A 17,015-nucleotide genomic window follows, 5' to 3' on the forward strand; every position below is an offset into this window, starting at 1 on the left:
CCCCCCAAAATAATTGGGGGGTCGTGACTTGTGTGTGATGTGATGATGCCATCAAACAATAAAGTCGACTTCAACTCAACCTTTACTGAGTCGAGTCGACTTGCAAAAATCACAAGTCGTTAATGCCCTACTTTAAATATGTCAAAAGAAACAATGTTTACAAGTCCGGGCCCATTGTGTCATACTCTACCTACGATAAAGCCTATAGATTACTTCAGCGGTCTATTATTGCTACAGGAAATGTGCAAAAACCATGAGCAACTGATAACAGACCAAACTTTACTATTTGACAGCAGATTGAAAACACCTTGTAGTAGTCTAATAAGGGATACAAATTATCTGACAACAATGACAAACTTGTGTTTGTTCATGTTAAGTACAGATATGTTATAGATTAGAACCAGAAATGGTTTATATAATACAAAAGACTCAAAGAAAATGGCAAGAAACACAGGCTATGAGAAATTTAGATTGATGTTTAATTCGATACACAGAAAGAATCTTAAGAAATATATACAAAACATAATTTTGATCAGCAAACTCATCCTTTAAACACTGGAGAGTTAGATAAATTACATACATAGTATGTGTTTTGCATAAACAATGGAAACCAATTATATAAGATATACTGTATACATAAACATGAACATGTTGCAACCCCCTGAACATCAGGAGCCATCCATAAACAGTTTATTCGTTTTCTGTTGTTTGTGCTATTTTAATGACCTTTACAGTATATGGGCCCTATTATGAACCAGGTCTTATGCCTTATGCCTTAACTTATTTGCCTTTTTTTACTATTTTGTTTTTGTTTTTTAAATATTTCAAATAGCTGAGCTGCAAGTTCACAACGTGCAGATGTAGATCAGCATTTGAAGTATTTAAAAATGCTTTTCAAAATAGTGAAAATAAGGTAAGTTAAGGCATAAGGCATAAGACCTGGATCATAATTGGGCCCTATGTATGTTTTGAGAGATTATTTCTAAGTAAAGCATTCAAAGAGTATAACAGCTTACATTACAACAAAATTGTACAACTTCACCTCCAGTGTGAATGATGCAACAACAACAACAACGCTAATGCCACGCACTCTACCCAGCAGAGTCTTGTCTCTGGTCCCAAAGAAGAAAAATTAATGAACGATTGTTATTTTTTAAATAGTGAAAATAGCAGATCTACAAGCTCATAACTCGTCACGATGCAACAGGTTGTGAGTTTGTAGATTTCAGACGTAAATTTATCTATTTACAAAAATTAGATTTTACATTGAACTGGACTGTATGTGCCAGGATACTGACATGATACTGTCCCCATCAGTATCATGGTCAGTATGAGTAGTACTGTACAATCATGGTCAGTATGAGTACTGTATAGGGATGGGGCGATATGAGAATTTCATTTCATGATTATTGCGACCAAAGAAATAGTGATTTACGATATTGTCACGATTGTCAAAAAAATCACCAACATCCATTATCCGGAGGCGGAACATTTGCCAAAAAATAGCCGATCTACAAGCTCACAACACGTCGTGACGCATTGTGAGCTTGTAGATCGGCTATTTTTTGACAAAGACATTTGGTAGAGAGTGAAAAAAAAGACTATCAAGTACGTTATTTCCATGTCGTTTTACTAACTATAGAGGTTTTAAATGGTACCAGATATGCAGCTCGGCAAATACTGTAAAAGGGGAATTGATCCCAGTGCATGACAGAAGACAATATCAAGATAAATTAAATCTCCATGATTATCGTGAGTGTTTTTCATCACGATAAACGATAATATCGCGTATCGTCCCATCCCTAGTACTGTACTATATCATGTATGCACCAAAATAGTTTTCATGGGCCCAGAGCTGCACAATCTGTGCGGTGTTAGTCACTTCAACAAAGAGGCTGTCTCCTTCGAACAGGTGAAAAACTCCACCCACGTAGCTGTTTGATTTGACCTGTTCAGGCTGTCCTTTGTTGTGGGAGTATTTCCTGGACTGCAGAAGGGTTATAGGTTTACCAAGGTAACGTGGCGTAGCAACCTTGACACAGTGGTCGAATGCACTGCGTTCCGTGAAGAACACTTTGGAATAGACATAGTAGTAGCCCTCCTTTTGAACGACGAGTTTCCCATCTTTGTACTCCATCTCGTGGAGGATGTCTTTGTCGGTGTCCGTGCTCCATGACATGATCTTAACTCCGGGGGCCTGCTTTGGACTGGCTGTAAAACAGAGCAGATAATGGTCACAGATTGACATTCTGTAGGAGAATTTGCTTTATATAAACTGATAGCGGATTATTTGTGGTTGTGAACCTTCTGGTAAATGATCAATGAATCAACTATCAGATATCGTGAGAAAGTGATTAAATATCAATCATCACCCAGCAGTGTGTGATGGTATAATCCATCCATATGAGAGAGAAACTTTGAAAGGTAAAGATCTCACCTTTCAGATGCGCAACGGGTTTGGAAGGCAGGACCACAGGGTTTGGTCTTGGTGTTGTTGGTGGTGGAACAGCTTCTGTGTTGGGAACAGGAATGCAACTTATTGTATATCTTTGCTGTCGGCATAAATCGTATATCCATATTTCAGCGTTTTATGCTTGTTTGTTTGTTTTTTATAATGAATGCCCTGCTTCATCAAACAAGCCCGACAGTAACGATATGATGAACGTAATTAATGGAACAAGCAGAGATGGTCAAAAATACATAAAACGTATTTTGGGAAAAAAGGAAAAAGAAAATACTTGGTCAGTACTTGGTCAAATACTACCAGGGTACTGTCACCAGGATACTATCCTGGTGACAGTACCCTGGTAAGTATTTCACCTGGTATATTTAATTTGTATCAAAATAGTTTATGTATTTTCGCCCATCTCTGCAAACAAGGAAGAAACAGAGACTGACACATACCTCCAATAACCTTTGAAGCAGTTGCTGACTCCGCCTAGAATGGGAATGAAAAGGGATTACTCCTCCTTCAAACAGCAAATATGTGTGCGTGCGTGTTTGCATACTGTACGCGTGTGTGTGTGTGTGTGTGTGTGTGTGTGTGTGTGTGTGTGCGCGCGCGTGCGTGCGTGCGTGCGTGCGTGCGTGCGTGCCTCTAAAACCAAACAATCCTAACCTTATGGGGACATTGTTTAGATCCCCATGATGGAAAGGGTCATTTTGATGGCTAAGAATGATTTTCAGAGCTACGGTTACATATTTAAAACTCTTGTTATTTGCTGTTTTCAAAAGACTTTTATACATTTCATACATTTGAAAACTTGAAATGGGACATTCTGCATAATGAGTACTTTCTAATGTTGGTACTTTTAGTACTTTGATACCAATACTTATACATCCTGACTTTTACTTGTAACAGAGTATTTCTATATTGCAGTATTGAAACATGGCTTTTTCCACCACTGGTCACAGCCCCCATGCAGACAGGCCACCCCGTTCACTCAGTTTCCACCCAAGGAAGACCCTTGCGAGTGGAAACGGAACCTAAGCTGTATTGCAGAGGCACCTGACCTGACATCGTCACGGAACATCGCGGCGTTTCCGGAACGTAATTTCCCCCGAAATGAAGTTACGGCTAAGATACTTCTCCATCTCCACTCCGTCCTCTTTCCCCATAGTGAAATAACTTCACCATCAGCACTTTTAAAAGAAAAACAATCACTGGGACCTTTCATTTCTGCCTTAAACGTCATTCATTCAATGAAAAATATTACATAAGGAATTGAAAGTGAAGTCCCTCGAGTCACAACTTCTTTCCGTGCTGAAATATACAAAGTTCTTTTGAATGGTCAGCATTTTGTTTTGCATAGAATATTATGACAAAAATATACAGGAGTTTCACACTAGGGCAGAATCTGATTGAATTCTAGAATGATGGAATAGCATAGTAGTAGACGATAGCTGATATGACACATACATACAAATATTTTCTCTCCATCAAATACTGTGTGCTTTATTCTAAAAACGATCAATGAATTTGTTCAGTTCATAGCATAATCAGGTAATTTAATTTGTTTTGTGTAATATTCTTGTTGGTTCAATAATCATTGCAACAACGGTTGTGAATGGCATGGCATTTATCATGTAGATTTGGATGATTTCTTTTGGTTGTGTCTTTGCTTGTGAGCTTGTCTTGTCTCTATTGCTGCTACTGTATAAGCAAAATGTCAGACAGAAACCTTGTACAGTATGCCCCAAATCCTTACTTTTCATGAAACCTGTGATCCAATGGATCCAATGTAGTTATTCTTTAGTCACAAGCTCGTGTTAGTACTTTCAACATTGGTCAAATATGTATAAAATCTACAGACAGAATCACTTTCAACCTGGTTCCCCATTTTGAAAATGATCAATGTTTCAAAATGTTTCGATAACGGCAGATCTACCCGCAAGACGCCGCGGCTGCTGCCTCTGCCGGAGAATGCACTCGCTGTCCCTCAGTGAGCTTGCAGGTGGTCTATTTTAGTGACTTTTGCGAAACAATGTCAAATGTAGAGGTACAATGTTTCAGCAAGACTGCAATGATATCGATGCTGTTTTTTTTTTTATCAAAGACATGAAGACAGGATGCCACAGTCATATCAGGGGTAATAGCAGTAGCAGTTGTTCTCAACCATTTCAGGCTGTGACCCCCACAAATTAATCACATCCTGGTAAGCACTTGGTGAGGCATTCAATTTTGTGTCACTCGCTTTCACAGATACATACAGTATTGTAAAAATAAGAGATCTACAAGCTCACAACGCCTCGCGACTGACTACTATCACATTTGTTGCCTCTTTCTTATATTATTTGACAATTTGGCCAATGTTTCACTATAGTATAGTTTGTTGATTATTTTGATTCAGTAATGGTATTATATTTTCTTTAACTACTTTGTAGGTATTAAACAGGTCTTCAAGTCCTTAAATTGCCACTTTACTGTCATCTGGGCACTCCCCCAAAATCATGCCCCCAGGTTGAGAACCACTGGCCTATAGGGAGGTGATCCATATACATAGAGACAATGTTGGTAGGCTACTTACCAGGCCAGGGTGGTAGAGACGATAGATGAAGCAGGCTTCGATGGCCATGCCAAACAGTGCCATGCTCACCAGGAAGAACAGCAGGGTCTGAGCCACCTTGCTACTCCGCGGTGGTCGTTTGATCCTGGGGGGCATTGTAGGGGGGTAGGCCCCATGGGTGTCCACCACGAACACAGAGGGATACTGGGCACTACCACCCTGATCCATGGCTTCAGTGGTCTCCTTCTCAAAACAAGAGACGTACTGTTCGTCTAGAAGAAATGATCATCCGGGAAAGGACGCGTTCAACCTTGTAGTCCAAGGGGCTCAGGAGGGGGTCTGCGACGAGAAATGAAAACTCCCCCGTATAGTGAGAATGAGTGCGAGTAGCGTGGGTGGGATCAGTTACGGTCGCTTCAAGATGCAATGCGAGTCAGACAAGAACATGTCAACCACAGACACATGTCAACCAATCCAGAAATGTCTCACTAGAAACCACAGAGAGAAGAGAACCCCTAGGCTATGTGCTCACAGCAGGGGCAAGTGAAGCAGTCAAGATTATTAACAAATGTATCCACAGCTAGAGATTTACAACATGTCATGCCACCAAGGTAAAAGATGAGCATACTAAATCGAGAGAGACCATGGACAATGCATGCATCTTGACCTCCCCTTTTACGGCCTCCCACTTGAAGTTGAACAATGTTGAAATATCTCAAATTGTAGACTTCCTCTCTTTCTCTCTCTTCTATACTCACTTCCACTATAATGTGAAACAAACAACTATGACATGTGTGACAGTGAACACGTGCACCGTACGTTTTCACTTTAAGGTGGTTCTAAACTGCAAGTCACTTTTATGTCTTATCACTTGGTATCAGGAAGTGATCAAACGAGAGTGGGGCTGAGGATTTATATTTGTGTTTCACAACACTCTTGTGACGAATACAGTCTCTAAGACAGTCTAGTATCTCTGTTGTTTTTAGTTTAGGCAAAGACCTTTTCTGCAATCAAATAGTTGCACCATGATACTGCATGAATGAGAACCCAGACGTAATTTACGATGGTCCTCCTCCTCCCACCGGTGTTGTCTGGCTAGACTTTGGTTCAGTCTTCTCAGAAAATAACTGATACATGATATTCTCTGAATAGCCTACTGATATATCCGCTGGACTTTCCCGGTGACGGTGGTGGAAAATGGTGCAAAATTCATTGTTATTTGCCAGACAATTCCCGGCACTGAGTTGGTCACGTAGGTGGTAGTCGAAAACCGCCAATTGTATGTCAATGTTACGTAATTGCTTTATTCAGATAATCAGAACGAGAAGTTAACTGAACTAACTGAAACTGTATTCGCGTTTAAAAACTAAAACCAACTGAAATTATAGACAAAATGCCCTTAGTTTTAGTTTTTCTCATTGTGAACAGTACATTTTTTTTAATGCTTTATTGAGTTTGTATTACACAATAGGCCTACTTACTCCAACCTTTTTTGAGCGGTGGTCACACCGTCTCCATAGCGTGGCCGTGTGTGTAGGTATGTTTGTATGTGGGTGGGTCTGTATGTAGCCTGAAGCCTGTGGTGTAGTACCTTTTTTGACCACACATGTTAAGGGAGGGGCGCTGTTTTCAGGCCAGGCCAGGCACACACACACACGCACACACACACAGGGGGGAAGGGGGGAGGGGTTGGTGGGTAAGAGGGTGCTGTTGAGACTAGGTGGGTAAACCACCGCTCAGTTCACACGGGTGTGATTTTTTGAATTCTGCACCTGACAAATAACCCAAAGTATAAAAAGAAATAACACTAAAACTAATAACTCAACTAAAACTAAGCTAAAACGTTATTAGAAGAGTAAAAAAAGTCAAAACGAGCTAAAACTAAACAAACATTATAGTTTATAGCAAACATTATAGTTTATTGCACGCCTTAGCCGGCGTGCTATAAATCTCCCTCAAGACAGTATAGCACAGCCCCTGCTTGCAGACAGGTCTTTACTGAAAACCACTTCCTCTGTCAGAGTCCTCTCTCAACTCTTCTGTCTTTCACCTCATCAGTGATGTGGGAGCTTCTCTAAGGCCTCTCTCCACCAAACAGACTACTTCCAATAGCTTCAAAATACTTCAAACTGCTAGTCTGTTGTAGTCGGCTGGCATTAGTTGGCAAACTTGGCATTTGAAAGTCGGGCGACGGAACATTGTATTCAGATGACACCTTGGTAGCCTGCAACGCTGGTCTGGCAGTGTTGCCAGGTCCACTCATTAACTTGGGTCTTGTTTTCCTGTAAAGTCGCTAGTTGTGGGTTTCTTTTTTTTTTGAATTCTCAACTCCCGAGGAGGCTATGGCAAAACCTTTACCTTTAAGGCGAGTGCAGCTAAGATTCTGCTCCACTGTGTTCACTTGGACCGCGAGGAGACAGTTAGTGAACTGTTAACCTGGGGAAATGCTAACCCGCCGACGCTGGTGAGTAGCTAACCTGCCAACGCTGGTGAATGTTAACCTTTATGCTTAAAACCTAACCCAAACCCTAACCTCAGTAACCCTGACGCTGGTGAGTAGCACCGAAAACAAACACTCCTTTCCCTTGTATCTCCGATGGATTCCATAATAGCTCCCCCTTCACTCCAGACGGGGCAAGGAAGGATGACTCATCAAAACTGAGCAAGTCCAGTTTCCAATCCCCTGCCGACAACCATGTTGACAGCAGCTTTATCGGCAGGAGCCGCTTTCCAACCCTGAATCTTTGCAGTTAAGAGTTACCTATACAGTATTTGCACACACACTAGGCTGGCCGAGCCCGGATGTTCTATGACCCAAAAGGGCGGGGATACGAGCCGCTGGATCTCAGAGGCCAATAGCATTTGTTCACAGATCTCAGTTTTTTTTTCAGGAGCTGGCCAGAGCTCTTAATTGCTCCCTTTGAACTTCAAAGGGGTTGTGAACTGAGGTAATTGATTGGGCCATAAAAGTGTCAAGAGTTCATTAGAGATCTCTCTTATCAATGAAAGCATCAAAAACAACGACCTCTTTGACGCCTGTCATAGAGTGGAGGGGGAGGGGGAGATGTGTTTGTAATATACACACAGACTCGCCTGATTGGCTGAACCACAGTTACTGGGGGCTTTACCCAGGCTTTTCTTCTTGAAATGCCAACACACACACACACACACACACACACACACACACACACACACACACACACACACACACACACACACACACACACACACACACACACACACACACACACACACACACACACAGTTGAATAACCCTAAACAAACATGAACACTGAACTAATGCCTCCCAGAAACAAAATCGCAAACTGATCGTAGCTGGTTGTAAGGTCATTTCACTTGGCAGGGAAGTGCACTTTCTACAAATGTGAGAGAGACCCCAGGTGGAAAGTCCCTTTAAGATGCAGACAGTAGCGAGCAGTTTGTAGAATGACTCAGTCTCTGAGAGCAAAGCTGCGCATCCACCTGTCATCACTAGAAATGGAAATAAATACTTTCTTTGTCGATCTATCGATGCCTGATGCAGAACAAGACACCATCAACGTATACACACCGTCCTGCCTGATGCAGAACGAGAAAGAATGTAAGCACAGTTAAGCATAGTTATGGCTTCAGCACTAACCACAGGTAACGTTACAGGTGACAACCGCACACCACCATATTGCTTCTGAGTCACAGAAAGTAAAGATGCGTGCATCGTTATGTACATTCTCATAGCAACCAGCGCAAAGGAAGGACTGTCAAAGTCCCTCCAACCTCATCTCGGTGTAAAGTAAAGGAACAAGTCCTTCCTCTTGCTCTTCGATCTCCATGCGTGGAGGGGGTGGAGGTGGTTGGCCCTGATAGCCTCGAGCTTCCTGTACCATTATTTATGGTGCCATTTTATTTATTATGGTCCTAATAACTCCCAGCTAACATGCCACTTGAGGGGACAGTTCACCTCAATGGCCTCAGTGTCTCAGACTGTCTCTAACCAGACCATCAGCGGAAGCACCCAGGATGCCAGACTGACACACACTTACAGTATAACGTGAGCCCTGACATCTTTTCAAAGCTGTCGCACTCCGTCCTCCTCGCTGAAGAAGATTGTTGCTTGTTAAGGGGCAGAGTCTCATCTGCTGCCATCCTTCCTGACCCACCAGGGACATGCTGGGCCCCTGATTCAGCCCGGGAAAAAGAGTTGGAGAGGCCCTCATTGCGCGCTATAGAGACAGATCTCTCTCTATAGCGCTACTGCTACTCAAAGATTTGTGACAAAGTGACTAGTAGTCAGTGGGCCAATTACATGAGTTATATTTTCGTCGATGTCCAAAACCGTTTGTTTTGTATTTATCATTTTAAAAATGATTTAAACTATAGTGAAAACAGCCGATCTACAAGCACACAACGCCTCGCGGTGCGAGGCGTTGTGTGCTTGTAGATCTGCTGTTTTCACTACTTTTGTGCGACGGCCTTGTATGATGAAGCAGGGCTTTGCTTTGCGAAAAAATGTACAAATTTGAAACTTGGAGATACGAGGTTTCTGCCTGACATTTCTTCTCCTAATGGCCGGCCTGGAGCGGCTGGGAATGAACCGGCCGTTCGGGAGTTGTCCCGCTTTTCCCAATGGCCAGCACGTCCCTACGACCCACTGCTACTCATCTAGCTGCCTATCCTCTGTCAACAGCACAGCATACATATTGGAACATTGTGATGCAGATTAAACAGTATCATAGATGTGTTTGACATCACTATAATCACTGTTGTGTAAATGTATGTTTTTTAAAATGTTGGATTCGTGTTCATGTGTATTTTCAGACATTTAACCTCTTAAACCGTCAATACTTGTCCTTTCACTCTGGACTTAGTCCGCTCTATTTCTCCCTCTACACCAAACCTCTTTGGACGGAAATAGACGATCTACAAGCTCTATGGCTTGTAGATGTGCTATTTTTGGCCAAAGTTCTCTTCAGAATAGGGATGCTATATAGGGTATAGTGGTTAATGTAAAAAAAAAGAAGAAAGATTTAAGATCCTATCACACAATAGCACTATTGGTGACCCCCCTGTACTAACTCTGAGTGAAGACCCCCTGTTGAAGACCCTATTCTAGATATTTGTCCTCTGTTCCTCTGACCACAGCAGGACAACTGATGACAATATCATCATTCTAGACTTCTGTCCTCTCCTCTGTTCCTATGACAACAGGAAGACAGCACCACATCCAGGATGGCCCAAAGAGGTTCTCAGTCTCCTAAAGAGCAAGTTGATGAGGCTCTCAACATACACACACATGCATACAACTACACACACACACACACACACACACACACACACACACACACACACACACACACACACACACACACACACACAGGCAAACAACTATACACACATACATACAGAGCACCTTACACATATGTTGAGTCTATTATTTAAACGTATCCCACATGCAGGCACCAACACTTTATATTTATAATTGCACATATATTGAATATATGTGCTTGCACGGCATTGCACACACGCACACACACAAAATAGAAACAAGCCTTCAGCACTTTCAGATTTGTTACAAGTGCATTAGAAATACAATTATTATTTGGGCTTTTTTTTTTTTTTGCATGCCACCAACATTCTCTTGTGGTCCTTTTCCCCTTCCCATTAGTACCCCTGACCCTGTCATAAAGTGGGAGAGTATCTGCATGAAACATGAAAACTTTCAAAAATTAACCAGGAGTACAACAAATCAATGTAGGCAATTCTAAGCTTATCCTATGAACAATGTCATGACTTTATCATGAATTCATTATAAGATTCTTTCTTGGCATATACCATGCTCAATGTATTTTTATTTTATTTTTTGCAGGACAGCTAGTGAGAGTAGTGACCCACTCACTAGTGACAGGAGAGATGACAGAAGAGCGGTCATGAACAGAACAGTGGTGGAAAAGGTACTCAAAATGTTTTACTTAGTAACGTATTGGAAATTGGAAATACTCAAGTACAAATATCTCAAAAGTGTGCATACAACAACAAGTACGTAAATGTAGGCCTACTAACCACTCGCCTGGAAGCTAATACAACCTCTGGCTGCGTCCCACACGGGGGCGCCAGCTCTGCAGGTTTGGAGGTGGACAGGTGGCCAGCAGTCAGACAGCGCTATTGGTCTAATCAAATTCACTCCTTTCAACTTTGGTCAAGAAGGTTCGTGTTTTTCTTTTTAAACCACAGAAGGAATTTGAGTTTAAAGTAGCCTTTACGATAGTTTTATTAGCCTATGTATATCTATGCGCAAATCGCAGTAGACACAGAAATTAGCCTCTTAAAGCAATGTATTGCGAATGGATAGTTTCTAATGTTTCTGCAAAATGTTACGTGCTGACATGTTTTGCGCTTGTTATGGACTTGACTTTCGGTTTGGGACAATTAAACCAAGACTCTGAATTCACAATCTTATTACCTGCTGGCAAAACGGAATGTTTTTTCCAAACCACTGCGAAAAATTGGAGTATGGAAATAGAATACCAGGTAATCTATCTCTCTCTTTACAAGTTGAATCATTGATTGGAGGTTTAAATACTTAGCCCCATACGCTGAACACGTGGAAATGGACTTTGATCAGTTTATTTTCCTGTTATGTTGTATCTTTCTTGACTGTTGCAAGGCTGCAGACAATCCGAGGTCATTAAGTTTACAACACATCATTCAGAGCATTGCTGTGAGTGATTGCCTGCACATTTATGCCAGACTATATTAAAAACCACACCAAAAAGAAACATTTCAACTTAAAAACACGATTGTAGTATGTCTCCATACAGCCCTCACCGTCTGACCCTGCCCTCCCCCTCCCCTATAGGATTAGCATAGGTTACAGTTACAGTTAACCTCGCATAGCCAGGTTTACGCATCTGTAATCTCTCAAGAACAGACTTCTAATAATGAAGGATCAAAACAGAGAGGGCGCTGTTTTCCCTTTTCTTTGGCGATTGCTAGCCAGATTGACTCATCTGTCATGTGAGCTGAGCATGGGAGTGGATGGAGCCTGCCAGGACTACCAGGCTATCCTCAAACATCTGACACATTGCTCAGAGGCATGCACTGTCTGTGATTGCTGAATGACTGTAATGATGGAGATTCCTTATGCAGACTCACTTTTTCAAGTGAAATTCATAATGTGATTATTCATAGATTTCTCACAAGGTCTGCTGATGCTCTTGTATTTTGGGAACATGTGACATCCTAGCAATCCTGGATAAAATAAAGAAAGCACAGCTCAGTTATAGGCCTACTGTACAATTCTGTGACTGTGAGCTAACCTAAAATACAATTAAACTCTGGAGATGATGATTTTCCTGTCCTGCCCATAACTTGAATTTGAATATGAAAACCAGAGAGCTGTTGCCTAGAGAGACAGATAAGGCCTAGCCCCGGCCTGTGAGCTGGCTCTCTGGAAGGCAAAGAACATGTTACTATAGCCATGTAAATAATCTCAGGTTACTGTAACAGAACACACAAATACCTAAATACCTATGCTCTGTCATATGACAGTGTCTAAATCAGCCTTCTTAGTCTTGAATGCCCCGTGTTCTTACTAGTATCTCTTTCTTTCCTCTACCAGGTGTTAGCAGGGTCTGGTCTGGATGTGGGCTTTACCCTCATCTCCCCCAGCGGATATAAGCTGGTCTCTGACTTTAGGAGATCTGATGGGATCCACACGTAAGCTGTAGATTTCTATAGGCTTTTATTCTGCATACACTTATCCTTATTTGCCAGAATGGGACCCCTGAAATACATGGCTAATGAGCTTTTAATAAGGGTGTCCTTCCTGTCCACCTCTTATACATTTCGTAATAAATACTATATTTATTTAGCAGTTATAAAATCCAAGCCTGTCTATGCCGGCTGGCTTCTAATGGTGTCTAAAAACACAGTGGTGGAGAAGCTGAAGGTCATTGTTATTGGTAGATATTCTGCTATTGGCACATGGAATTTGAATTTTCTGGGTGATACTATTGTGTACTTACTCAGGTAAGAACGGGTCAGTCCTGCCCTAATCTCTCAACAAAACAGAGAGGGCTGTTTTTCCCTTTTATTTGACAATGGTTAGCCAGGTTGGTCCTGCCCTGACTCTCCCCATTACATCATGCCACTAAGGAGCTGTACATGAGGTTGAGGAAAAGAATAATGTCTTTATATAAAATAAATCAAGAGCTATTTTAACAAAAATAACATATTTAGATATTTAGTGGTTCGGCCTTATGTGCCACAAGGCACGAAGTGGATAGGCAACAGGTTCGGCGTCTCAAGGACATTCTGACACCAACTCTGGGGGATCCTGGGATCGAACTGGGAACCTTGCGGAGAGTGTTTGAAGTTAAACATGCAAGCTATTAAACCTGGAACACAAATAAATAAACAGGCTGAAATATGCCAGAGATGCCCTCTGCACAAGCGTGCAATCCATCTTACGATAGCTCATCATTATGACAGTATTCAGTGGTGAGTCAGTCTTCCGTAGTGAGTCAATGTGCAGTGAGAGGAGAAGGAAAGTGGAGTTAGTGTTGTCAGGGGTCACCATGCTCGCTTGTGGTGGACATTTTGTCAAAATTATATTTTTGCCATGGACAAAAATGAGTAGACAATATAACAAGAAACACAGAGCTATAGCCTTAAATCACCTTTACAGATCTGTAACTCTGAGAGCGCAGAAATGGAACCAAATGGACCCGTAGGATCCATTTGTGCACTTTCAGAGTTATGGGGTCCTTGAAAATAAAGTTATAGAACCACTGTCCTAGTGCACCCATGTGCCATGCAATTAACACATTGATGTGTGGTCCCTTCCCCCACCACAGTGTGGATCTCACCGAGGTTGGAGACTACCGGCTGTGCTTTGACAACAGCTTCAGCAAGCTGGCGGAGAAGATGGTGTTCTTCGAGGTGATCATCGGCAGTCAGGACAAGAGCCATGAAGTGGTGGAGGAATGGGCGGACATGGGCGAGGCCAGCCAGGACAGCATGCTGGAGTACAAACTGGAGGACTTCAGGGTGATTGTGTGACTGGAGCAAAACACGCACTACAACACAGTGGTTCTAAAACTGTGGGTCGGGACCCCCAGAGGGGTGGGTGCCCATATGATTTTTTAGGAGGGGGTCCCCAGATGATAGTGAAGTGTCAATCTAAGGACTTTTAAGACCTTTTTAATACCTAAACAAGACCATTACTGCATCAAAACGAATCGACAACAGACTATAAAATTTGTCAAACATTGGTCAAATTGTCAAATAATGAGAAAGAGGCAAGATATTTGAAAATAGCCAATCTAGATCAGCTATTTTCACAATATCTATCTGTGGAACAGGGTCAAACTAAATGTAAAGCCTCAACTTCTACAACTGGAGTTGACGCTAGTCAGGTTGGGGGGTCTCCAGTTCAATTGTGATTGTTTTGGGGGGTCACTGCCTGAAAAGGTTGAGAACCACTGATCTACAACAACACAACTGCAATGTCTTACCCTTTGATGTAGCACAGGTCCATTTGGTTCCATTTGTACGCTCTCTGTGTAAGATAACACCGAAGGCTCTATTTTGATTGTCTTAAGTACCAGCTCTTCTGCCTTAACTTAAAGGCCTGTCTATAGGATCTCTGACCACCGAACACTTCGTTGGAGAGTTCAGACTTTCCGACGTGCAACTTCACGACCTCTAATTCGGGGTAATGCTTTTCAGAAGATGCGAGTGACGTCATTTTGTTGTTGAACCGGACCTTTCCGACGAAAAGTTCGGTGGTCAGAGAAAGTATGGACAGGCCTTTAAGTTAAGGCATAGCCCTAAGGATTTGACTGTGTAGCTGTCACCCCGGCACTCAACAATTCACCCGCACCACTCTGCCGCTTGCTTCACTCTTCTTCCTGCTCATCTAGGCAACCATAGAAACCATCTACTGGCACCTGGAGAGGACCCGGAAGGTCCAGACCACGCTCCGTGCCTTCGAGACCCGGGACCGCTACCTTCTGGAAGACAACCTGTGGCGCGTGTCCTTCTGGTCCTGTGTCAACCTGCTGGTCATCCTGACCGTAGCCGTCACTCAGATCTACATGCTGCAACGCCTCTTCGAGAGCAAGAAGAGGGTCTGTACGTAGCACAGGCCCTCGACCTAGTAGTGGGACTACTGTAGAGCTGCAAGACTTAAGACTATTATAGGGTAACTGGAAGGCTCGCCCCAAAACACACTGGCCCTCATTTATTTAATTTATTTGCAGACCGCTCATCCCCAGCGGCTCTGTATTCGTTTAACTGAGGATAAGGAGGTTACATTTAGGAATACCTGGTGGCGACCGTTCCGAAGTCGTCGGATTTGACCCGGGGCGAGCGTGTTTTGAGAGCGACCGTTCTTGAACTCCTATTATAGACGTAGAAAACGATACTGGCAAACATTACTTGGAAAGGAATTATGCAGATATTGCACACACTGTGACTGTAGTCCATGTTATGAAACACTGTTTAGGAAAGAGCTGCTTGTAAATTATTTGCTTTTTTTTTTTTTTTAATTTTATATTTTCTGTAAAACTGCAATCTCTTCTTCCAAAATGGCAACACCAGAAGCGTGCCAAGTTTCATACGAGTCAGATGAGTTATTTTAATTAAAAACCTAAACAATGGCTGCCCGCAGCTCTAATGCCAAGCCTATTTATGCCAGCCAGAAGCACTGCATTTCAAGCCAACCCAAAAAGTTGGCTCTTACTTTTTTAAATTATAAATGTAAAACAGCGTATTTATACTTGAGATTATTATTACTTTGTACATACTGTATTGCATTAATAATAATAAACACTTAATTTTCTTCCTCCCCGATATCTTTTTGAAATGTCAGTACGGCAGCCTGAATCATGCTGTTCTCAAAGGAAGGTTTTTTAATTGGGTTTCCGTTTTTTACAGTTGTTGACATTATGACATTATCACGACATGGTGTGATAAGGATGAGCCAAAACCAAAATCCAGAAACCTCCCCAGCATACCACCACATCTACACTTTATCCCTGTAGGCTACATGACAAATTGTTCCACACACAAATCAAATCATAATGCCTTTTAAATACAATCACTATTGACCTACCGTAAACCGTATTCACACAATCAGGGCTGTCACAATTATTACATAATCGTTTAATCGCAATTATTTGACATAATCACAATTATTTGACATAATCACAATTATTTTGAGATAATTGTCATAATCGTTTACATGTTGAAAAATGTTTATATATGTTCAAACGTTAAAAAAAATAGTGGAAATAGCAGATCTACAAGCTTGTAGATCGGCTATTTCCACTATCAATGTTCTTTTTACAGTGTAAAGTTGTCAAATATGTCCTTCATTTCTTTGTATATTTAGGTGATGTGTCATATCTGCCATGTGCAACTTAAAGCCTACAAGCCAAACAGAAATGTAATTGTCAACAACAAAAAACACAATTAAATCGTTAATCACAATTATTTGAGTGACAATTAATGGTCATGTAAAATGTCATAATCGTGACAGCCCTACACACAATCTAAAAAATAAAATTCCCTGATCAAGTCTTTCAAGTGGGAACCTACACTAAAAATGTCTAAGGGAGCAACATAGAAGGCAAGTTTGTTTCTGCTAAAACAGCACACTTTTGGCCACACTGTAGTAGTAGGTCCCTGACAGTATGCATTATATACAATTGCACTTGTATAAATACACTGGGTATAAATACACTAACTGTAGTAAACACTACCTAAGGCATATAACGTACTGCAACAATCCTGAATGTTAATTTTACTCAGTCTGGGAGCTAAATTAACACTCTGGATTTTGCTGTGTATTTTTATTACACATTTCTCTTAGCAAAAAAAAATAGTTTGGTATTTACATCTTGGCATTTCCAAGTACAATGCTTAGCACCACTCTTTTGTTAGGTGTTCAGTCTGAAATTTCAGACCAACAGCTAAGCAGAAGTGTTATATAATGCCTTGAGTAGGCAA

The 17,015-nt window shown here is 41.6% G+C and overlaps 2 protein-coding genes across 2 annotated transcripts; one reads left to right on the forward strand and one right to left on the reverse strand.

Annotated features, from left to right (window-relative positions):
• Window positions 1-1,801: 1,801 nt before the first annotated feature.
• Window positions 1,802-5,234, reverse strand: tnfsf14 (TNF superfamily member 14; the record flags this gene model as incomplete). Its single annotated transcript, XM_080724650.1, has 4 exons — window positions 1,802-2,211; window positions 2,438-2,512; window positions 2,905-2,938; window positions 5,028-5,234. 4 exons carry the CDS (start codon window positions 5,232-5,234, stop codon window positions 1,814-1,816), a joined length of 714 nt encoding a protein of 237 aa, XP_080580776.1. The 3' UTR covers window positions 1,802-1,813.
• A 5,947-nt stretch (window positions 5,235-11,181) lies between these two features.
• LOC308283792 (transmembrane emp24 domain-containing protein 1-like) lies at window positions 11,182-15,849 on the forward strand. The gene is made up of 4 exons (XM_080724287.1): window positions 11,182-11,531; window positions 12,622-12,719; window positions 13,859-14,051; window positions 14,927-15,849. The coding sequence occupies exons 1-4, from the start codon at window positions 11,334-11,336 to the stop codon at window positions 15,143-15,145; spliced, it is 708 nt and encodes a 235-aa protein (XP_080580413.1). The 5' UTR covers window positions 11,182-11,333; the 3' UTR covers window positions 15,146-15,849.
• The last annotated feature ends 1,166 nt before the right edge of the window (window positions 15,850-17,015 follow it).

Source organism: Nannobrachium achirus (genome assembly GCF_963921795.1).
Source record: "Nannobrachium achirus genome assembly, chromosome: 4".
Classification (NCBI taxonomy): domain Eukaryota; kingdom Metazoa; phylum Chordata; class Actinopteri; order Myctophiformes; family Myctophidae; genus Nannobrachium; species Nannobrachium achirus.